The sequence below is a fragment of the Coregonus clupeaformis genome, chromosome 19 (genome assembly GCF_020615455.1).
Source record: "Coregonus clupeaformis isolate EN_2021a chromosome 19, ASM2061545v1, whole genome shotgun sequence".
NCBI classification, from domain to species: Eukaryota; Metazoa; Chordata; class Actinopteri; order Salmoniformes; family Salmonidae; genus Coregonus; species Coregonus clupeaformis.
In genome coordinates this window covers 38,510,771-38,535,510 of record NC_059210.1, presented here as the reverse complement: position 1 = coordinate 38,535,510, position 24,740 = coordinate 38,510,771, and the positions used below count along the sequence as shown (strand labels likewise).

Genomic DNA, 24,740 nt, shown 5'->3' with positions numbered 1-24,740 from the left:
AAATAAAAACAAATCCTCATCAATCAACCTTATTTACATAAGTATTCAGACCCTTTGCTATGAGACTCGAAATTGAGCTCCGGTGCATCCTGTTTCCATTGACCATCCTTGAGATATTTATTCAATTTGATTGGAGTCAACCTGTGGTAAATTCAATTGATTAGACATGATTTGGAAAAGCACACAACTGAATATATAAGGTCCCACAGTTGACAGTACATTTTAGAGCAAAAAATCAAGCCATGAGGTCGAAGGAATTGTCCGTAGAGCTCTGAGAGAGGATTGTGTCGAGGCACAGATCTGGGGAAGGATACCAACACATTTCTGCAGCATTGAAGGTCCCCAAGAACACAGTGGCCTTCATCATTCTTCAATGGGAGAAGTTTGGAACCACCAAGACCCTTCCTAGAGCTGGCCGCCCGGCCAACCTGAGCAATCGGGGGAGAAGGGCCTTGGTCAGGGAGGTGACCAAGAACCCGATGGTCACTCTGACAGAGCTCCAGAATTCCTCTGTGGAGATGGGAGAACCTTCCAGAAGGACAACCATCTCTGCAGCACTCCACCAATCAGGCCTTTATGGTAGAGTGGCCAGATGGAAGCCACTCCTCAGTAAAAGGCACGACAGCCCGCTTGGAGTTTGCCAAAAGGAACCTAAAGACTCTCAGACCATGAGAAACAAGATTCTCTGGTCTGATGAAACCAAGTTTGAACTCTTTGGTCTGAATGCTTTGGGACAAGTCTCTGAATGTCTTTGAGTGGCCCGGACTTGAACCCGATCAAACATCTCTGGAGAGACCTGAAAATAGCTGTGCAGCAACACTCCCCATCCAACCTGACAGAGCTTGAGAGGATCCGCAGAGAAGAATGGGACAAACTCCCCAAATACAGGCGTGCCAAGCTTGTAGCGTCATACCCAAGAAGACTCAAGGCTGTAATCGCTGCCAAAGTACTGAGTAAAGGGTCTGAATACTTATGTATTCTGGAGTGAGAAGTGCATTGTGCATCTGGGCGCATGGTCAATCTGACGTCTGCATTGGCCATGCAGCATTGACAGTGATATGGCCTCAGCGGAAGTCAGGGCATTCATACTTCTTCAGGTGATGAGCAGTGCCTGGTTTCCTCCAGACGTGATGCTTGGCATTCAGGCCAAAGAGTTAAATCTTGGTTTCATCAGACCAGAGAATCTTGTTTCTCATGGGTCATGTGCCTTTTACTGAGGAGTGTCTTCCGTCTGGCCACTCTGCCATAAAGGCCTGATTGGTGGAGTTCTGCAGAGATGGTTGTCCTTCTGGAAGTTTTTCCCATCTCCACATAGGATCACTGGAGCTTTATCAGAGTGACCATCGAGTTCTTGGTCACCTCCCTGACCAAGGCCCTTCTCCCCCGATTGCTCAGTTTGGCAGGGCGGCCAAAGTCTTGGTGGTCTTGGTGGTTCCAAACTTCTTCCATTGAAGAATGATGGAGGCCACTGTGTTCTTGGGGACCTTCAATTCTGCAGACATTTTTTGGTACCCTTCCCCAGATATGTGCCTCAACACAATCCTGTCTCGAAGCTCTACGGACAATTCCTTCGACCTCATGGCTTGGTTTTTGCTCTGACATGCACTGTTAACTGTGGGACCTTATATAGACAGGTGTGTGCCTTTCCAAATCATGTCCAATCAATTCAGTTTACCACAGGTGGACTCCAATCAAAAGTTGTAGAAACATCGCAAGGATGATCAATGGAAACAGGATGTAGCTGAGCTCAATTTCAGGTCTCATAGCAAAGGGTCTAAATAGTTATGTAAATAAGGTATTTTTGTTTTTAATTTACAGTGGGGTAAAAAGTATTTAGTCAGCCACCAATTGTGCAAGTTCTCCCACTTAAAAAGATGAGAGAGGCCTGTAATTTCCATCATAGGTACACGTCAACTATGACAGACAAATTGAGAATTTTTCTTCTCCAGAAAATCACATTGTAGGATTTTTTATGAATTTATTTACAAATTATGGTGGAAAATAAGTATTTGGTCACCTACAAACAAGCAAGATTTCTGGCTCTCACAGACCTGTAACTTCTTCTTTAAGAGGCTCCTCTGTCCTCCACTCGTTACCTGTATTAATGGCACCTGTTTGAACTTGTTATCAGTATAAAAGCCACCTGTCCACAACCTCAAACAGTCACACTCCAAACTCCACTATGGCCAAGACCAAAGAGCTGTCAAAGGACACCAGAAACAAAATTGTAGACCTGCACCAGGCTGGGAAGACTGAATCTGTAATAGGTAAGCAGCTTGGTTTGAAGAAATCAACTGTGGGAGCAATTATTAGGAAATGGGAGACATACAAGACCACTGATAATCTCCCTCGATCTGGGGCTCCACGCAAGATCTCACCCCGTGGGGTCAAAATGATCACAAGAACGGTGAGCAAAAATCCAGAGAGCTGGGACCATAGTAACAAAGCCTACCATCAGTAACACACTACGCCGCCAAGGACTCAAATCCTGCCGTGCCAGACGTGTCCCCCTGCTTAAGCCAGTACATGTCCAGGCCCGTCTGAAGTTTGCTAGAGTGCATTTGGATGATCCAGAAGAGGATTGGGAGAATGTCATATGGTCAGATGAAACCAAAATATAACTTTTTGGTAAAAACTCAACTCGTCGTGTTTGGAGGACAAAGAATGCTGAGTTGCATCCAAAGAACACCATACCTACTGTGAAGCATGGGGGTGGAAACATCATGCTTTGGGGCTGTTTTTCTGCAAAGGGACCAGGACGACTGATCCGTGTAAAGGAAAGAATGAATGGGGCCATGTATCGTGAGATTTTGAGTGAAAACCTCCTTCCATCAGCAAGGGCATTGAAGATGAAACGTGGCTGGGTCTTTCAGCATGACAATGATCCCAAACACACCGCCCGGGCAACGAAGGAGTGGCTTCGTAAGAAGCATTTCAAGGTCCTGGAGTGGCCTAGCCAGTCTCCAGATCTCAACCCCATAGAAAATCTTTGGAGGGGAGTTGAAAGTCCGTGTTGCCCAGCGACAGCCCCAAAACATCACTGCTCTAGAGGAGATCTGCATGGAGGAATGGGCCAAAATACCAGCAACAGTGTGTGAAAACCTTGTGAAGACTTACAGAAAACGTTTGACCTGTGTCATTGCCAACAAAGGGTATATAACAAAGTATTGAGAAACTTTTGTTATTGACCAAATACTTATTTTCCACCATAATTTGCAAATAAATTCATAAAAAATCCTACAATGTGATTTTCTGGATTTTTCTTTCTCATTTTGTCTGTCATAGTTGACGTGTACCTATGATGAAAATCACATGCCTCTCTCATCTTTTTAAGTGGGAGAACTTGCACAATTGGTGGCTGACCAAATACGTTTTTCCCCCACTGTATAATACATTTGCCAAAATTTCTAAAAAGCTTTTTTCGCTGTGTCATTACGGGGTATTGTGTGTAGATTCATGAGGGAAAACAATTATTTAATCCAAATTAGAATAAGGCTGTAACGTAAGAAAATGTGGGAAAAGTTTCTGAATACTTTCTGAATGCACTGTATCTAAAAAATAAAATAATTTTTAAAAAGTACACATTTCAAAAGTGGTGTTGAATTGCAAATCAAGAATCCTTCATCAAGACTGGTTTTTGTATGCACATGGTGGGGTATCCTAATGTTTGCTGTACGTCTCCCCCCTTCAGCCCTACCATATCAGTCAGGATGTATGATGGCTTTTACTATGTGTGGAATGGACAGCTGGAGAGCCCAGTTGTGGTGTGGCGCTAACACAATCATGTCATGCTAACACACTGCTACTGTGTAACAAACTGCTACTGTTCTCTGTTCCCCCATCAGTGATCTGAGTATGAATAACCTCACCCTGCTGCCCAACAGAGCCCTCTCCAACCTACACTTCCTCCAAGAGCTGTGAGTATTAGTCTAGGACAGATGGCACACCTTTTTATTAGGAATTTGTGAGTATAAGCTTTGCCCATCCTGGAGATTAGATTTCTCTGTTGGACAATTTCTCTGTTCTGATGCGGACTGCTGAAGAGTATTACACCGGTCCCCAAATTGTCTGTAATAAATCCCCAAGTAAAAAACACAGAGTTAGTGTCTGCTCACTGCTGAAAACCCCCTCTCTAGTCTACATGTAGTATGAATCAGACACTAAATATGAGGTAAGGAAAACTTTGTTCAAAACCAGGAGAGACAAACACAAAACAGAAGGATCAATGTCGCTCGATAGATGAGCTAACAGAAAGGGCCGGGAGCCAGAAGCAGTAACCATGTTAATATTAGACTCCATTCTCTTTACTTGCCCCTGTATGAGAAAACCAGTGCTGCCTTTTGTTGGAGCTGTTAAAAGGGAGTCAGGATATTGAAATTCAGTAACAACAGGCTCAGGTTACAGTTTATGGTGCCTGGTTGGCTTATTAATTAAATAGACTGGTGCCGGCTGAATCAGTGGAAGTTCAGTTGTTTTTTAATTATTTATGTAATACAGTACAGTGTGTGTGTCCCCCTGCAGACGACTAGCAGGAAACGACTTAACAGACATCCCTGAAGGGGCTTTCTCTGGCCTCTTCAATCTCAAAGTACTGTAAGTCATACATTACTAACTCATACATGATCAATTTCTAAAAACCTGCATCTTTGTGAATGAATCCCTTCTGTCTTTCTGAACAGAATGCTCCAGAACAATCACCTAAAGCAGGTTCCAAGTAAGGCTCTTGAGAACCTGAGGAACCTACAGTCTCTGTGAGTATATCTGAACGACTGAACACATGCACTATTCATAGGCTACTACATGACACTGTCTAATTCAAGACCCAGTTAGTTTTCTCTGTATGATGTCCACCTAAATAGCCACTCTGCAGAGCAGTTGGAGAAGGAGCAGAGCAGGTAATAGAGGAGAGGAGGAGAGAAATGCCTCCATATTGAGTCTTGGCCATAGACATTGGATAGACATCGAATCATTGTAACTGTCCCATTATGGCGTCTGTGATAGCACGGGCAGTGGTGTAAAGTACTTAAGTAAAAATACTTTAAAGTACTACTTAAGTAATTTTTTCGGGTATCTGTACTTTACTATTGATATTTGACAACTTTTACTTTTACTTTACTACATTCCTAAAGAAAATGTTATACTTTTTACTCCATACATTTTCCCTGACAACCAAAAGTACTCATTACATTTTGAATGCTTAGCAGGACAGAAAATGTTAAAATTCACACACTTATCAGGAGAACATCCCTGGTCATCCATACTGCCTCTGATCTGGCAGACTCACTAAACACAAATTATTCGTTTGTAAATTATATCTGAGTGTTGGAGTGTGCCCCTGGCTATTCGTAAATTTGAAAAACAAGAAAATTGTGCCGTCTGATTTGCTTAATATAAGGAATTTTAAATTATTCATACTTTTACTTTTGATACTTAAGTATATTTAAAACCAAATACTTTTAGACTTTTGTTCAAGTAGTATTTTACTGGGTGACTTTCACTATTACTTGAGTCATTTTCTATTAAGGTCTCTTTACTTTTACTCAAGTATGAACATTTCCATTTTTAAGTAGTCCATTTTGTTCTACTAGTACTTCTATGAGTTTGCAAATAAACTGAAAGGGTGCACACTGCCACCTAGAGTGTGTTGTTTGAACAGGTATAAAGCCAAGGTTGGTAATTTTTTATCACCTGCCATTATGGAATGTTTACTCACGTGTATAATTCATTGACTGATCCCTCCTGGTGACCTGGATGGAATTATGTGATCCTTCCTTAACCCATAGGAAGTCCCACCAAGTTGACGACTTAAAAATTGTGAAAGTCGTCAATGGCGCTGCCCATGCTAAAACTGTTTTTTTGGGGCACTAGAGTCCTCTATCTAACTCTATGGTCTTGGTACATCTGTCCAGTCTTAGCCTTCTCCAATAGCTTATTTTGTGTCATTCTATCTGGAAAAAGTGTCTCCTTGTATTTAGGAATTCTGACAGTCACTGAAGATAGACAGACCTTATTTGATGCTAAGCTCAATTTTCAGGTTAATTTCATATGTTTTGTTTATGCTCTCACTGTTTGGAAGTATTATTCTCCAGAGGCAGGAAACACAATGCAACATTCAAGAAAAACATTTGTGGTTAAAGCCACTCAAGAGAGCCACAAATGTAATTGTCCATGTCATTTGTAAACATGGCACAACGTTGGTAATGTGGGAATGTTTTTCTCTCTTGATGCCACACACATACACACCGAACTTCTGTTACACTTAATATTGAAAGTTCAGTAGCTTTAATATGTTATAATCAAAATCATGTAGAACCTCGAAAAATCGAATGAATTATATCCACACACACATTTTAGCAGACACTCTTATCCAGAGCGACTAGGGTTAAGTGCCTCGCTCAAGGGCACATTGACAGATTTTTGGCTAGGGGATTCAAACCACCGACCTTTCGGTTACTGGCCTAACACTCTTAACCGCTAGGCTACCTGCCGCCCCCCCCCACACACACACACATGAAACCCACTCCGTCCTCTTACAAAATGAATGGTTGTTACACTGAGCCCTGAGGCATCCCTAAACATGTTTACCTGATCCTCTGTCCTCCACATCTCAATCAGGCTCTTGTTTGAATGCTCTGGCCAGAGTAAACAGCTATCCATGTTGTTTAGACGTACCAATCTGAAGTTCACACGTTAGACAGACAGACAAAGGACGACCACATGCAAGCTGTCTGCTTGTGGTGGTGCCAGGACCCCTTGTCAGACAGCTAAGTCCCTACAGTGAATGTCAACACCAGAAATTACTACCATGCACCAAAAGAATGCACAGACCTCCCTGATCGAGGATGTATCTCTGGAATAAAAAGCAGCATGGAGATGCAGTTTAATATGAGAAATGAATTAAAGCGCAAGGTCTACATTTATTTTGTGTTTTCCAAACAACTTTATATTCTACTTTGCAATATAAATGTTTTACATTTATTTACTGGACATACCAGCTCCATGTCAAAGCATGTATTTATAGAAGAAGTAGAAGGTGCATGAATTTGTTTGTGAAATTGTGTTAAGATGAATAAACATGTCCGCTCCAAAGAAATGACTTGAGGATTCTTAAAAATGCACTTTGAATGTAATTGATTACTGTATTTTCCCAAATGTATTTTCAAGGAAATTCTGACTGAATGGGACACTGTCTGCATCTCCCTCTCTCTCTGTCAGGCGTTTGGATGCCAACCACATTGCCAGTGTGCCTGAAAGCTCCTTTAGGGGCCTGGCGTCCTTACGCCACCTGTGGCTGGATGATAATGCCCTGACGGAGGTGCCTGTCCATGCCCTGGCCATCCTGCCAACCCTGCAGGCAGTGACCCTGGCCCTCAACAGCATCACCCACATCCCAGACCACGCCTTCGCCAATCTCACCAGTCTGGTGGTCCTGTGAGTAGCACGGTTGGATTGACCAACTGTTGGTTGTTATACAATTCTGTTGTTTGTTTAAGGGCCAGCCTCGCTCTCTCCGTCTTTACATTTTCATTGTTTTCTACTGTCTCTCTCTCTTTTGCTCCTACTACATTCACACACGCATACCCACTTCCTTTCTACCACTGTGTAGAACCCTGCAGGGCGTTATTGGGTCTTTGATATCTTTCCATACATCTCTTCCTAGGCATCTCCATAACAACCAGATCCAGTCGTTGGGTGAGAGGTGTTTTGATGGGCTTCTCAGCCTGGAGACTCTGTGAGTTCACCTCTACCTCAAATGTACCTTCATCACCTTATGACTTGATTGACACTTTATTTTTTACGGTACAGAAATTACCAGGTATTTACTGAGACATTAAATTATAAAATGCTAATTAACTAATAACCTACTAATTAATGATTTGATTCAAGTGAACACGCATCACTACGCATCATCATGTTTTTGCTAGTCTGGGTGCCAGTCTCTCTTTGCTTCAGCCAACGTTTTGTTGTGTTTTGTCGTTGAACGCATAGACATTCAGGTACCCAGGCTATGGATTTGCATGTCAGAACAGAACTCTAAATGTGCCTTTTTACAAGACATCTAAACAGCCACCACTGCAGTTCAAACGATCTCTCAACGATTTGGTGCACCTCAGTGTGTGGCCGCATGATGCAGCACTCTACCAATTACCCTCAATCTAGCAGCACATGTTTCCTGAGTTTTAGCAGGGTAATACCCTAACAACCTCCAGGCTACCAGTAATGTATACTTCAACTCACAACCCCCATTATACTACTGACCAGAGAAAACAGTCATGTTGGAAGATACAGCAGTAATTCACAAGTTACTACATCAAAAAGATAAACATTTAAAACATGATATGTATTTGCACTATATTTACGACTGTATTTACAGTACTGACTACTGTATTTACAGTACTGACTAATGTATTTACAGTACTGACTAATGTATTTACAGTACTGACTACTGTATTTACAGTACTGACTACTGTATTTACAGTACTGACTACTGTATTTACAGTACTGACTAATGTATTTACAGTACTGACTACTGTATTTACAGTACTGACTAATGTATTTACAATGCTGGGGGGGGCTGCTTTAAATGCGTCAGGCTGAGATCTGAGATATTGCTAGATTGGCCCATTATTGCAGCCTTATAACACAGAACCACTTGCGGTCTGTTTTGTGCACACATGAGTTGAGCGCTGTATGAGTCAACTGAAAGAAATACTGTACCACCGAGTTATCCCAATGTACCATTTCTATAATGACTATAATGTACAGTACATGAGCCCCAGACTGCTATTCTGTTGCATTATTTTGTTTGTAGATCTCTTTGTCTCCCTCCATATCCAGTGCCTTCAGAAAGTATTCACACCCCTTGACTTTTTCCACATTTTGTTGTGTTACAGCCTGAATTTAAAATTGATTAAATGTCGTTTTTTTGTCACTGGCCTACACATAATACCCCATAATGTCAAAGTGGAATTATGTTTTTTGACATTTCTACAAATGTATTACAAATGAAAAGCTGAAATGTCTTGCGTCAATAATAAGCATTCAACGCCTTTGTTATGGAAAGCCTAAATAAGTTCAGGAGTAAAAATGTGCTTTAACAAGTCACATAATAAGTTGCATGGACTCTGTTTGCAATAATAGAGTTTAACATGGTTTTTGAATGACTACCTCATCTCTGTACCCCACACATACAATTATCTGTAAGGTCCCTCAGTCGAGCAGTGAATTTCAAACACAGATTCAACCCTAAAGACCAGGGAGGTTTTCCAGTGCCTCGCAAAGAAGGGCACCTATTGGTAGATGAGTACAAATGTAAAAGGCAGACATTGAATATCCCTTTGAGCATGGTGATGTTATTAACTACACTTTGGATGGTGTATCAATACACCCAGTCACTACAAAGATGCAGGCGTCCTTCCTAACTCAGTTGCCGGAGAGGAAGAGAATCGCTGAGGGATTTCACCATGAGGCCAATGGTGACTTTAAAACAGTTACAGAGTTTAATGGCTGTGGATAGGAGAAAACTGAAGATTGATCAACAACATGTTAGTTACTCCACAATACTAACCTAATTGACAGAGTGAAAAGAAGGAAGCCTGTACAGAATACAAATATTCCAAAACATGCATCCTGTTTGCAGCAAGGCACTAAAGTAATACTGCAAAAAAACAATTGGCAAAGCAATTAACTTTTTGAGCTAAATACAAAGTGTTATGTTCGGGGCAAATCCAACACAACACATCACTGAGTACCACTCTCCATATTTTCAAGCATAGTGGTAGTGGCATCATGTTATGGGTATGCTTGTAATCATTAAGGACTGGGGAGTTTTTCAGGATAAAAAAGAAACGGAATGGAGCTAAGTACAGGCAAAATCCTAGAGCAGTGGTCACCAACCTTTTCTGAGTCAAGATCCCTTTCACAGTCAAAAAGCAAGAAGATTTGTTTTTAAACATGACTTAAATGTAACATTAACCTAATAAAAACAGTTTTGTAGGAATGTGGATGGTGCAGTAGGCCTAATACTTTACCACAGCATATTGGCTATATGCCTGGCCTGACAATATTGTCCTTCTCAGACCATATTATATTTGAAAACTGGAGCTTTGATAACGAATCATTTGGTGTAGCACTTGCGAGGCACAGCTGTGCATTAATTGAAATAATTTGTTTTTTTATTGTAATGAACTGATGGTACCTGCATTTGATGGTCATGGTGCTTTCAAGACAACTGGGAACTATGTAGCTGGTCCTCTGTAGCTCAGCTGGTAGAGCATGGCGCTTGTAACGCCAAGGTAGTGGGTTCGATCCCCGGGACCACCCATACACCAAAAATGTATGCACGCATGACTGTAAGTCGCTTTGGATAAAAGCGTCTGTTAAATGGCATATTATTATATTATTATAACTCTGAATGAGGTCAAATCATGATGTCAGTGATCTTCAGGTCGGAAAGTAGGCACTCAAGAAAGATGCCCGAGTTTCCGACTTGGAATTCTGAGATGGATGACTATTCAAAATTATTTTCCCCAGTCGGATTTTGTTTTTTCTGAGTTCCCAGTTGTCATGAATGCACTGAAGTCGGAGATTTCCGAGTTCCCAGTTGTTTTGAACATGGCATTAGTCTTAGAGGAGGGCGGGAGAGAGCAGCATAGGGTCCGCCTCTCACGGTCCATGCTCTCTTCTTCCTTTCCTCCGGTGAGACTGAACAGAGACAGGCGATGTCATCTTCCACCTTATGGCGAAACTCGAGTCGTAGTGCATCGCCTCATGAACAAATTCATGTTGTTCCTATGACCAGAGAAAGTGAAATATTCCTAGATATTAAAATTGACACAACGAGCTGCTAATAATAATAAAATTGATTGATACACTTGGCTACTCATTGCAGCTGCAGCGCGAGTGGAACTAGGCAGAAGCGCGTTTTATGTTTTGTAATAGCGTTGACAGTGCTGAATAAATACTTAAACGTCAACTCACTCATAAAAACAGCAACACTTTGCTGTATTGTTTGACAGTCTCTCTCTGGTCGGTCATGGTTTTAAAAGTTATGAAATCTCAAGTAAGCTAGTATCAAACTTTGCTGTGGCCGGGGTCGCGGACCCTCTGCTGCTCTCTCCCTCCCTCCTCTAAGACTAATGCCGTGTTCAAAACAACATGGTGATTTGAGCTAATCCGATTGGCCAGTACAGTAGGAGTACTCGATTTAGCCACAGATCTCCCGGTCAGCCGGGTAGGCGTAGTTTGTCTTTTCAGACAAATGAAATGGTTCAAAATGGGAACACTGTTTCTACCCGATGCGCAGGGCTTCTGAATCAAGTGCACCTACCGCCAACAGCGCAACACATAACAACAAAAAAGGAGCGCAAGACTATGCCGTTATCGTTGGTTTTTCTACAGAAATATTTGGTGATCGACTAGGAATGCCCTGTGACCGACCGGTTGGTGACCACTGTCCTAGAGGAAAACCCCCTGTGACCGACCGGTTGGTGACCCCTGTCCTAGAGGAAAACCCCCTGTGACCTACCGGTTGGTGATCCCTGTCCTAGAGGAAAACCCCCTGTGACCGACCGGTTGGTGACCCCTGTCCTAGAGGAAAACCCCCTGTGACCGACCGGTTGGTGACCCCTGTCCTAGAGGAAAACCCCCAGTGACCGACCGGTTGGTGACCCCTGTCCTAGAGGAAAACCCCCTGTGACCGACCGGTTGGTGACCCCTGTCCTAGAGGAAAACCTGCTTCAGTCTGCTTTCCACCAGACACTGGGAGATTCATTCACCTTTCAACAGGACAATAACCTAAAAGGCCAAATCTACACTGGAGTTGCTTACCAAGAAGACAGTGAATGTTCCTGAGTGGCCGAGTTACAGTTTTGACTTAAATCTACTTGAAAATCTAGGACAAGACCTGACAATGGTTGTCTTGCAATGATCAACAACCAATTTGACAGAGCTTGTTGAATTTCTAAAAGAATAATGGGAAAATGTTGCACAATCCAGGTTGTTGAAAGCTCGTAGTCTTACCCAATAAGACTCACAGCTATAATCACTGCCAAAGTTGCTTCTACAAAGTATTTGCTCAGGGGTGTGAATACTTATGTAAATGAGATATTTCTGTATTTTATTTTCAATAAATTTGCAAAAATGTCTAAAAATATGTTTTCACTTTGTCATTATGGGGTATTGTGTAGATTGTATTTATTTATGTTTTATTCAGGCTGTAAGACAACAAAATGTGGAATAAGTCAAGAGGTATGAATACTTTCTGAAGGCACTTCAGATGGTTCCAGGAAGCCCCACTGTACTGTTATGACGTGTGTAAATAATGTTTAGCAGTACAATAGCCTCCTACCCACAAAGGAACAAGCAGGTTGTGAACTACTGTAAATCCTCATCACCTTCCGCCTCGGAGCCAATCCAGACCTGGCAGTTCTTAGCATAGACCTGTAGGTTCCTAGGCATCTAGTTTGGACAAACAGGAAGCAGCCTCATGTGAGAAAGAGGCTCTAATATGAGTGGTGTAAATTCTGGACAGAGACAGAGAGAGGGTCTGAAACCTTTCTGTACCTCACTGCAGCCATGAACACCTGACAGGAAAGTAGAGTAAGGGAAGTTACTGTATCTGTGCAGACAACTGTAATAATTCATATATTGTTTTTTTCCCAACCCTCAGAGATTTGAACTACAACGACCTGGCCATGTTTCCCATGGCCATCAGAGCCCTCCCCAACCTCAAAGAGCTGTGAGTGAAACTCATTACACTCCAGTGCTGCCACTTATAGAACAAATCACGTTTTCAGTTATCTTAAATCTTAAATATTTGCCCCCAAGGAGTTTCCATAGCAACAACATCAGATCTGTCCCAGAGCATGCCTTCGTGGGAAACCCTTCCCTTGTCACAATGTAGGTGCTCTTGCGTCATCGTCCTGATGTAAAGTTGATCGTGAATAAGTAATCAATCATTATGATCGTATCACAATGATTCGATGAGTGAGGGGATTTTGATCCCTCTGACGATTGTGCTGTATTTCCTCTCTAACAGATACTTCTACAACAATCCCATCCAGTTTGTAGGCAAGTCAACTTTCCAGCATTTACCAGCGCTACGGATGCTGTAAGTCAGCATTATCCCTCTTCATTCTGTCCTACCTCATTTGAGAGGAAGTAGATGAAAATGTAAGAAGAAAGCTAAGCAGGTGTGATTTTTGTCCGTCTTTTTTGTTATTGTGTAGATCACTCAACGGAGCCACAGAGATCACAGAGTTCCCAGACCTCACTGGCACAAACAGTTTGGAAACCCTGTAAGTCTCAGTCCTCAAAAGTCCCTAAATACACTGAATACACCCCAGCTATCATGAATCAGATTCAGCACATCAGCTAGGATTCCATCCAATTGCTGTCAGATTTTCATGCGAATATTTTAGAATCTGCATAAAGAACAAATGTCCAGTTTCCAACGCGCTCTAGCGACTCCTTGTGGCGGGCCGGGCACATGCACGCTGACTTCGGTCAGCAGTTGTACGGTGTTTCCTCCGACACATTGGTGCGACTGGCTTCCGGGTTAAGCGAGCAGTGTGTCAAGAAGCAGTACGGCTTGGCAGGGTCGTGTTTCGGAGGACGCATGACTCTCGACCTTCGCCTCTCCCGAGTCTGTATGGGAGTTGCAGCGATGGGACAAGACTGTAACTACCAATTAGATATCACGAAAAAGGGGTAAAAATAAGAAAAAATAAAACTAGTGCATTATGAAGTAGTGCACACAAAATGTACTTTTTCGCTTCAAGGGATACTTCTGGATTTTTGGTAATGAGGCCCTTTATCTACTTCCCCAGAGTCAGATGAACTTGTGGATACCATTTTTTATGTCTGCGTGCGGTTTGAAGGAAATTTTTAACTAGTGCTAGCGCAATTGCTAACAAGCATGTTAGCAGATACCAATAGACTTCCATTAATTGTGCTAATGCTAGTTAGCATTGGCTTGTGAAACTCTCTCTAACTTCTTTCATACTGGACACAGAGACATATAAATGGTATCCATGAGTTCATCTGACTCTTTGGAAGTAGATAAAGGTCCTCATTGCCAAAATCCCAAAGTATCCCTTTAAGTTTTCATGTACCAAATAAAAATCAAAAGTTCAATGTGTTTCCATTTCTCACAATAACTGTTGCGTTAAATAGCAAATGTGCAACTCTGGTCTTGTCACGTGTGCTATAGCCAACAGCTAGCAGATACAGTGTGGGTAGGCTGTGTGGGAAGGCTAGTCTACATGATGAGATTATTATGGATAAACGGCAGTCAAGCATCGATCATCATGTCACCAGAATAAGACCCCAGAAAAAAAGTTTAACAATAAATAAAAATACATAAATAATAAGACCCTCGATATTTATTGGAAAGGAGCGTCAAGCTCATCATCGTGCACTTTCACCCCCCTGTGAAGTTCATCATAACTTATTTAATCTTTAGCCTAATAAACTGCATGGTTTCCCGAGTCGTAGTGGGAGGACCACACACCATACATCGAGTGACTCCAAATTTACTTCGATATGATGGTTATTATATCAAAATGTGCGCATAAATGCATTTCCACCGCCATTTCCCGCATAATTAATTTTTCAGACACAAAAAGATCTCACCATGTCGAACTAACAAATGATCTGTCGACATTTATAAAATCACACCGAAATGTCCTGTTCACATCACAGCTGTTGTGATTTAAAAAAAATACAATTTGACTTTACTCGCATAAAAACTGTGGATTGAAATGTGGTTGGACTCTGTCCCTTCTATGACCAAATTCTCCGTCCATTCAGAGCTGTCACAGGTACACACATCTCATCACTGCCAGGGAACCTCTGTGACCAGTTACCCAACCTGATACAGCTGTAAGTCCCTGTACTGGTTGACCAAATATCTCTTGATACTATAATATCTTGGTACTATAATATCTCTTGGTTCTGTATCTTAGAAATGAAATGTGTTATCCTGAACATCATTTTAAATAAACTATAATGAACACTGTACCTGCAGGGATCTCTCCCATAACCTGATCCAGCATCTTCCCAGCTTCCGTGGCTGCAGAAAGATCCAGAAAATGTGAGTGGCTTCGTTACCATTATTGTTAGTCCTCAACCCAGCCATAAATACAATCCAGGTAACAGTTGCGATGTGTGTCGTTGTATTTAGTGACCTCCATCAAAACCATATCCACGAGGTTCCAGCAGACACTTTCCTAGAGCTGACTGGACTCAGAACCCTGTGAGTAACCTGGGCCATTTCCTCTTTACATACATGTAGATATTGGCGCCTGACTTTGTCTGAAAGTGGGGGTGCAAAAAATTATATATACAGTGCCTTTGGAAAGTATTCAGACCCCTAGACTTTTTCCAGATTTTGTTAGGTTACAGCCTTATTCAAAAATTTATTAAATTGTTTTTTTCCTCCCTCATCAATCTACACACAATACCCCATAATGACAAAGCACTTTCTTTTTTTAAAATAGTTTTTTGCTAATTTATTTTCTTGGTTTGACACTACAAGCTTGGCACACCTGTATTTGGGGATTTCTCCCATTCTTCTCTGCAGATCCTCTCAAGCTCTGTCAGGTTTGATGGGGAGTGTTGCTGCACAGCTATTTTCAGGTCTCTCCAGAGATGTTAGATCGGGTTCAAGTCCGGGCTCTGGCTGGGCCACTCAAGGACATTCAGAGACTTGTCCAGACGCCACTCCTGCGTTGTCTTGGCTGTGTGCTTAGGGTCGTTGTCCTGTTGGAAGGTGAACCTTCGCCCCAGTCTGAGGTCCTGAGCGCTCTGGAGCAGGTTTTCATCAAGGATCTCTCTGTACTTTGCTCTGTTCATCTTTGCCTCGATCCTGACTAGTCTCCCAGTCCCTGCCGCTGAAAAACATCTCCACACCATGATGCTGCCACCACCATGCTTCACCGTAGGGATGGTGCCAGGTTTCCTCCAGACGTTACGCTTGACATTCAGGCCAAAGAGTTCAATCTTGGTTTCATCAGACCAGATAATCTTGTTTCTCATGGTCTGAGAGTCTTCAGGTGCCTTTTGACAAACTCCAAGCGGGCTGTCATGTGCCTTTTACTGAGGAGTGGCTTCCGTCTGGTCACTCATGGTTGTCCTTCTGGAAGGTTCTCCCATCTCCATAGAGGAGCTCTGTCAGAGTGACCATCGGGTTCTTGGTCACCTCCCTGACCAAGGCCCTTCTCCCCCGATTGCTCAGTTTGGCCGGCCAGCCAGCTCTAGGAAGAGTCTTGGTGGTTCCAAACTTCTTCCATTTAAGAATGATAGAGGCCACTGTGTTCTTGTGGATCTTCAATGCTGCAGAAATGTTTTGGTACCCTTCCCCAGATCTGTGCCTCGACACAATCCTGTCTCGGAGCTCTACGGACAACTCCTTCGACCTCATTGCTTGGTTTTGCTCTGACATGCACTGTCAACTGTGGGACCTTATATAGACAGGTGTGTGCCTTTCCAAATCATGTCCAATCAATTGAATTTACCACAGGTGGACTCCAATCAAGTTGTATAAACATCGCAAGGATGATCAATGGAAACAGGATGCACCTGAGCTCAATTTCGAGTCTCATAGCAAAGGGTCTGAATACTTATGTAAATAAGGTATTTCTGTTTTTATTTTTAATACATTTGCAAAAATTTCTAATAACCTGTTTTCACTTTGTCATTATGGGGTATTGTGTGTAGATTGCTGCTATTTATTTAATCAATTTTAGAATAAGGCTGTAACGTAAGAAAATGTGGAAAAAGTCAAGGGGTCTGAATACTTTCCGAAGGCTCTGTATATACACTACATGGCCAAAAGTATGTGGACTCCCTTTCAAATTAGTGGATTCGGCCATTTCAGCCACACTGTTGCTGACAGGTGTATACAATCAAGCACATAGCCATGCAATCTCCATAGACAAACATTGGCAGTAGAATGGCCCGTACTGAAGAGCTCAGTGACTTTCAACGTGGCACCGTCATAGGATGCCATCTTTCCAACAAGTCAGTTCGTCAAATTTCTGCCCTGCTAGAGCTGCCCCGGTCAACTGTAAGTGCTGTTATTGCTAAGTGGAAACATCTAGGAGCAACAACGGCTCAGCTGAAGGGTTAGGCCACACAAGCTCACAGAACGGGACCGGCGAGTGCTGAAGCGCGTAGCGCGTAAAAATCGTCTGTCCTCGGTTACAACACTCACTACCGAGTTCCAAACTGCTTCTGGAAGCAACGTCAGCACAAAAACTGTTTGTCGGGAGCTTCATGAAATGGGTTTCCATGGCAGAGCAGCCACACACAAGACTAATATCAGCATGTGCAATGCCAAGTGTCGGCTCGAGTGGTGTAAAGCTCGCCGCCATTGGACTCTGGAGCAGTGGAAACGCGTTCTCTGGAGTGGCGCAGTGGTCTAAGGCACTGCATCGCAGTGCTAGCTGTGCCACTAGAGATCCTGGTTCGAATCCAGGCTCTGTCGTAGCTGGCCGTGACCGGGAGACCCATGGGGCGGTGCACAATTAGCCCAGCGTCGTCCAGGGTATGGGAGGGAATGGCCGGCAGGGATGTAGCTCAGTTGGTAGAGCATGGCGTTTGCAACGCCAGGGTTGTGGGTTCAATTCCCATGGGGGGCCAGTATAAAAAATTATGTATGCACTCACTAACTGTAAGTCGCTCTGGATAAGAGCGTCTGCTAAATGACTAAAATGTAAATGTAAATGTGGTGAATCACACTTCACCATCTGGAAGTCCGACGGACAAATCTGGGTTTGGTGGATGCCAGGAGAACGCTACCTGCCCGAATGCATAGTGCCAACTGTAAAGTTTGGTGGAGGAGGAATAATGGTCTGGGGCTGTTTTTCATTGTTCGGTACAGCACACAATGACATTCTAGACGATTCTGTACTTCCAACTTTGTGGCAACAGTTTGGGGAAGGCCCTTTTTTGTTTCCGCATGACAATTCCCCCGTGCACAAAGCGAGGTCCATACATAAATGGTTTGTCGTGGAAGAACTTGACTGGCCTCAACCCCATCGAACACCTTTGGGATGAATTGGAACGCCGACTGCGAGCCAGGCCTAATTGCCCAACATCAGTGCCCGACCTCACTAATGCTGTTATGGCTGAATGGAAGCACGTCCCTGCAGCAATGTTCCAACATCTAGTGGAAAGCCTTCCCAGAAGAGTGGAGGCTGTTATAGCAGCAAAGGGGGGGACCAACTCCATATTAATGCCCATGATTTTGGAATGAGATGTTCGACGAGCAGGTGTCCACATACTTTTGGTCATGTAGTGTATTTTCACCTGCCCATGGACTAAAGATGTAAATTAGCTGTCAGCTAAATGTGGTGCAACATATCACTTCTCATATTCTGAGACTTATGTTTTGTTGTACATTGTCCCTGACAAATAAACATAATAAATAATACATATTGCCTATTCAGCTCAAGCTAAACAATCCTGAACCACACATTTGACATGCAGTACAAGTAATGATTGACTCTCAAATCCACACAAATGTTTAGCCTGGTTTGATGGTTTACCATGTGAACAGCATCAAAACGTATCACGTAGGACCATAATGAAAGATAGAATGAAATTATGAGTCCATTTTAATGGGAGATATTCATCGAACAATGTACAGCCCAAACAGAATGGCATTTGGTGTATACATGAGGTGGTACTGGAGGTCTTGGCATGATGTTATGTCAGTGTTATCATCATGACTAAACCAGTTGGACATTACAAGCATGCCATTACAATCTATGCCTAATATGAATCCTAACGAAACCCACTCCTATTCATATACCTTTTTTTCTACACTTGACATTTCTGACAATACAATGTACAAATTCTAGCTTGGCATGGCAACATGACAATAATGAAAGCCAGAAAGAAATAATTCAAGAGGCCTCTTTACTCTGTGATATTTCTTGCATTTCCATGACTGATCAAAATGTGTTTTCTCATGGCTCTCTCTTGTCCCTCTGCAGAAGACATATAGTAAGCAAAATGTTTGTAACATCAAATCACAGTATCGAATCGCAATACGTATCGTATCGGCACCTAAGTATTGTGATATGGTATCGTGAGGCCCCTGGCAATTCCCCCGAAGAATGTCATGACTTTTTCCCCATTACACATTTTTTGAAAGATTTACTCTAAAAGATGGGCATTGTTGTGTGTGTATTCCCTCTAAACGTAAAGGATATTAAAGATCAAAAGAACAGTGAGAACAGTCTTCTTCGAACAGGTTTTAAACAGCCAGATGTCTAGAGCGCCATGAGGGATCGGATATCATCTATGCGTGACGTCTTCCTCCTGCTGGGGAGGTCGAAAGCCTTCTCCACAAGATCCTGACTCTTGATGCTGTTGTCCTCACTGTGCAGTCTGAGAAGGCTAGACATTAGAGCCTCCACCTTGGAGCTGCTCCTCCAGTTCTCTGAGAGGTTGCTCTCCTTCTCTTCTTCTTCCTGAGGAAACTCCACCAGTTCAGTTGCCTTGATCTGGCCTCTGCACAGAGGGCACCGCGCCTGCTCCTGCTCCTGCTCGGTACGTGTGACCTCTGCGGTACGTGTGACCTCTGCGGTACGTGTGCAGTGTATGACGACGGGCAGACGGACAGTCCAGACACAGCCAGCACGCTCCTCATCAGAGCCACTGCCCAGCACCAGCCTCAGCCTCTCTATCATAACTCTGCAGGAGTCACAGCTACCACACCTGTGTGTGTAGTTGTATTGCCTAGAAGGTCCCCTCTGCAACGTACCTGCTGATGGTGGTGCGTCCCAGCTCATATTCCTCCCTCTGTGTCAGCTCCACCTCTTCTATACTGATGCTCATCTCCGGTAGAGCGACCAGAGGCCACCCACACACACGGCTGGTCTTCGTACGACGCAGCCTGATACACTTCACCAAGGCCTGCAGCTTCTGAAGGCCGGTGCTGTCCCCCTGTGTGACAGGTCTCTGTATGACTCTGTTCCACCACTCTCTCACGTCGAATAACATCAGACGCAGAAACGCCACCAGCATCCACAGATCCCTCAAATGGAAAAAAACAAAGCACTAAGTAAGTGTTCATGGAAAGGGATGCAAATAGCCTGGCTATCCTATATTAATCATGGTATCATGTGATGACAGATGCTGACCTATTATAATTAATGGTAGTCTAGGCTTTATGTGGCTAGTAGGCCTATGTGCAGCTATCTGTAACATCATTATTCATCCCCCCAATGGGAAATCATAATTTTCATATTAGATTTTTGTTCAATGTTGGCGCAATTGCTGTAGCTACATGTGCTTACCTCTATGCAGCACAGGCTTCAATGTGTGAGACTCATTGTGTGCCCACAAACTGGCATAGTCTCGCAGCCTGGTCTCAGACTAGATGTAACATAGACCAGGGCTTCTCAAACTCAGTGTTGGGGACCGCAAGGGGTGCATGTTTTGGTTTTTGCCTTAACACTACACAGCTGATTCAAACAATGGACTCATCATCAAGCTTTGATTATTTTAATCAGCTGTGTAATGCTAGGGCAAAAACAAAACTGTGCACCCCTTGGGGTCCCCAGGACCGAGTTTGGGAAACACTGACATAGACACTCAGACATACATTTGAAAGGCTGGTCATGGCTCACATCAACACCATCATCCCAGAAACCCTAGACCCACTCCAAGTTGCACACCGCCCAAACAGATCCACAGATGATGCAATCTCTATTGCACTCCACACTGCCCTTTCCCACCTGGACAAGAGGAACACCTACGTGAGAATTCTATTCATTGACTACAGCTCAGCATTCAACACCATAGTGCCCTCAAAGCTCATCACTAAGCTAAGGATTCTGGGACTAAACACCTCCCTCTGCAACTGGATCCTGGACTTCCTGACGGGCCGCCCCCAGGTGGTAAGGGTAGGTAACAACACATCTGCCACACTGATCCTCAACACGGGGACCCCTCAGGGGTGCGTGCTCAGTCCCCTCCTGTACTCCCTGTTCACCCATGACTGCATGGCCAGGCACGACTCCAACACCATCATTACGTTTTCCTGACGACACAACAGTAGTAGGCCTGATCACCGACAACGATGAGACAGCCTATAGGGAGGAGGTCAGAGACCTGGCCGTGTGGTGCCAGGATAACAACCTCTCCCTCAACGTGACCAAGACAAAGGAGATGATTGTGGACTACAGGAAAAAAAAGAGGACTGAGCGCGCCCCCATTCTCATCGACGGGGCTGTAGTGGAACAGGTTGAGAGCTTCAAGTTCCTTGGTGTCCACATCACCAACGAACTATCATGGTCCAAACACACCAAGACAGTCGTGAAGAGGGCACGACAAAGCCTATTCCCCCTCAGGAGACTGAAAAGATTTGGCATGGGTCCTCAGATCCTCAAAAGATTCTACAGCTGCACCATCGAGAGCATCCTGACTGGTTGCATCACTGCCTGGTATGGCAACTGTTCGGCCTCCGACCGCAAGGCACTACAGAGGGTAGTGTGTACGGCCCAGTACATCACTGGGGCCAAGCTTCCTGCCATCCAGGACCTCTATACCAGGCGGTGTCAGAGGAAGGCCCTCAGAATTGTCAAAGACTCCAGCCACCCTAGTCATAGACTATTCTCTCTGCTACCGCACGGCAAGCGGTACCGGAGTGCCAAGTCTAGGTCCAAAAGACTTCTCAACAGCTTCTACCCCCAAGCCATAAGACTCCTGAACAGCTAATCATGGCTACCCGGACTATTTGCATTGCCCCCCCACCCCCACCACATCTTTTTACGCTGCTGCTACTCTGTTAATTATTTATGCATAGTCACTTTAACTCTACCCACATGTACATATTACTTCAACTACCTCAACTAGCCGGTGCCCCCGCACATTGACTCTGCACCGGTACCGCCCTGTATATATAGCCTCCCTACTGTTATTTTATTTTACTTCTGCTCTTTTTTTCTCAACACTTTTTTGTTGTTGTTTTATTTTACTTTTTTATTAAAAATAAATGCACTGTTGGTTAAGGGCTGTAAGTAAGCATTTCACTGTAATGTCTGCACCTGTTGTATTCGGCGCATGTGGCCAATACAATTTGATTTGATTTGATTCGAAATACAGCATCTTCTCTTTATCAGTGTTTCTCAATCCATTCCATCAGTGACCTCAGCTCCAACCTGCTGTCCTCCGTCCCTATGGAAGGCTTTCAGGACCTCACACACCTCAGACTGGCCGGCAACACTGCCCTGAGACACACACTACCTGCCCAGAGACTACCTAAACTCAGGTAGGGGACAGAGATAATGATTAAACTGGGCCCCTTTAAGACTCTTTCAACTCAAGGAAAGAGAGACAGCGTGTGAGTGAGTGAGTGAGTGTAGTAAGTCTTGTGGGGTTGTGTGCAGCTGTCTTACCATAAGCTATGCGTTGTTCTCAGGGTAGTGGAGATGCCCTATGCCTTCCAGTGCTGTGCCTTTGTAGCTGGCCCTGGAGAAAACTCAAAGTACCCCTACATCTGGAAAACGAGGAACATCAGTAAAGATCTCGTCACTGGAAAGGAAATACACATCGTAGCCAACCAAGGAACATACCTTAAAAAAAACAATCCTTAAAATCTGTTTTGTGTTTTGGTGTATTAAGTGAAAATAATGATGACTTACCATTTGCTTATAGAGGACGATAGAGAGAACTTCCTCGTGGAGAGTGAGGCAGACACCAGACCCCAGCACTCTGTCCACTGTTCCCCAGCACCAGGTAGGTCTGCCTGCATAAAAATCTAATGATTGATTGGTTGAACAGGTGTGTTAATGTTAAGCTGGAACAAAAGCCTGCACACACTGTACCTCCATAGGACCATAGTGGATGCCATGCTCATACATACCTAATTTGACACTGTCACAAATCTAATACTGGGGTTGTTGATGGACATCGGTTTGTCCCCAGGTCCGTTCCAGTCATGTCAAAGTTTATTTGGGAGCTGGCTGGTGCGAGTCGGTGTTTGGATTATCGGCATCCTCTCCTTCGTGTCCAACTCCCTGGTCCTGGTATCCATCGTTCTCTCCTCAAAGTCCCCGACCTGTCCTACCCAGCATCTACTGGGAGTCCTAACCTGGGTCCACCTCCTCAATGGCGTCTCTAGCGCCGCCCTGGCTGTACTAGACACCATTTCATTTGACCACTTTGCTGATTATGGTGCGTGGTGGGAGGGTGGGCCAGGTTGCTGGATCTTTGACTTTCTGTCAGTCTTCTCCTCAGAGGCCAGTGTCTTCCTGTTGATGGCAGTTGTCTTAGAGCGTGGATGTTCTGTCCGTGGCTCACAGTGGTCCGAGACTGAGGCCAGGAGGATTCCATTGGGGTGGGGGTGTGCTCAAGGTATCTCAGCTCTATGTTGCTTCCTGGCTGGAGCCATTGCCGCCTTACCTCCCCTCACTATGGGAAAGTATGGTGTCTCCCCTCTCTGCATGGCCTCTCCCTACGGACACGCCTCCCGTTTGGGCTGCAGTTACGCCACAGCCCTGGTGCTGCTCAACTCCCTGTGCTACCTCCTGATGACAGCCACCTATACCAGACTGTACTGCCACATGGACAGAGACACACCAGAGAAAGAGGGTGTCACTGTCCAGGACTACTCTGTGACCAAACTTATGGCCAGCCTCCTCTTCACCAACTGCCTCCTCTCTTTCCCTGTGGCGCTGCCCTCCTTCTCCTCCCTCCTCCAGCTCTCCGTCCTCTCCAGCCCCAAGGTGGCTAAGGCCATCCTGCTCCTCGTGGCGCCCCTGCCCTCCTGTCTTGACCCCCTGCTCTACATGCTCCTCTGCCCTCATTTCAGGGAAGATCTCAGCAGGCTTCTCTATTGGACAACATACAGGCTAAAGAAAGGGCAGCGCCGCACCAGTTTGTTCTCAGTGAACTCCGAAGACACGGAGAAACAGTCATGTGACTCCATGCAAGCCCTCGTCTCTCTCAAACTGTAGGTGGAAGAGGACACCTAACTGCTTGCTGGTACTAGTCCCCCTGCCCACTCCCATGTGTAGTACACCTCTAACTCAGGTGGCAAGCAGAGTCACATCAGCCCCAGTCTCAGGGGGATCCACACTGAAACAGTGGAGAGGGTTCCGATGACACCGTTGACAGGTTGGGGTATGGATAGATCATCATGAGGTTTGGACAAAGGTACAGATAACATTGAGGTGACCCTTGGATACATACACATGGATGTGGTCTTCATGTAACCCTGTTATTTTTAAGCAACTCTCAAGTACTTGAAATATCAGTACACACACAGTAACTGTCACCATACTTTGACAATTATATGACCTCAATGGAATAGTTTGTAATGAATTACAATTAACATTTATGTTGCATCCTTTTTTTTCTAAGTGTAAATTAGCATGTTTTTTTAAGTATGAAGAAAGAGAAGACCTACTAGTTGATCTATGGTTTGTGAATCTTCAGTAGGCCTATAGAGGAAATGTAATATTGTCAAGTCGTTTACCAAAAATAATAATAATATGAAGCAAACACTAATGTAAGGACATGTTTGTTTATTGCCTTTTTTATTGCTACAAGTTGAATGATATTACCAAATGTCACAGTAAGGTCAAATAAGTTTGAAATGTTGATTTAAATGTTGAGTGTTTGAAATGTGGAATGTATAAAGCAAATTATTTGGATCATGTTTGTTATTGATGGTCTGACTCCTTTGTGCTTGATGGAACATATTCAACATTTGTTTTCACTCC

General features: G+C 43.9%; 1 protein-coding gene across 1 annotated transcript in view; it reads left to right on the top strand.

The window, feature by feature from the left end:
- LOC121559018 (leucine-rich repeat-containing G-protein coupled receptor 5) overlaps positions 1-24,676 on the top strand; it is a 29,835-nt gene extending 5,159 nt beyond the window's left edge. The window contains exons 2-17 of the mRNA XM_041872313.2: positions 3,846-3,917; positions 4,522-4,593; positions 4,680-4,751; positions 7,216-7,431; positions 7,661-7,732; positions 12,671-12,739; positions 12,829-12,900; positions 13,040-13,111; positions 13,230-13,298; positions 14,812-14,883; positions 15,029-15,094; positions 15,185-15,256; positions 22,160-22,285; positions 22,436-22,533; positions 22,672-22,752; positions 22,942-24,676. Of these exons, the coding sequence (XP_041728247.1) occupies positions 3,846-3,917; positions 4,522-4,593; positions 4,680-4,751; positions 7,216-7,431; positions 7,661-7,732; positions 12,671-12,739; positions 12,829-12,900; positions 13,040-13,111; positions 13,230-13,298; positions 14,812-14,883; positions 15,029-15,094; positions 15,185-15,256; positions 22,160-22,285; positions 22,436-22,533; positions 22,672-22,752; positions 22,942-23,972 (2,332 nt within the window). The 3' untranslated portion in view covers positions 23,973-24,676. The remainder of the gene's footprint in view (positions 1-3,845; positions 3,918-4,521; positions 4,594-4,679; positions 4,752-7,215; positions 7,432-7,660; positions 7,733-12,670; positions 12,740-12,828; positions 12,901-13,039; positions 13,112-13,229; positions 13,299-14,811; positions 14,884-15,028; positions 15,095-15,184; positions 15,257-22,159; positions 22,286-22,435; positions 22,534-22,671; positions 22,753-22,941) is intronic.
- The last annotated feature ends 64 nt before the right edge of the window (positions 24,677-24,740 follow it).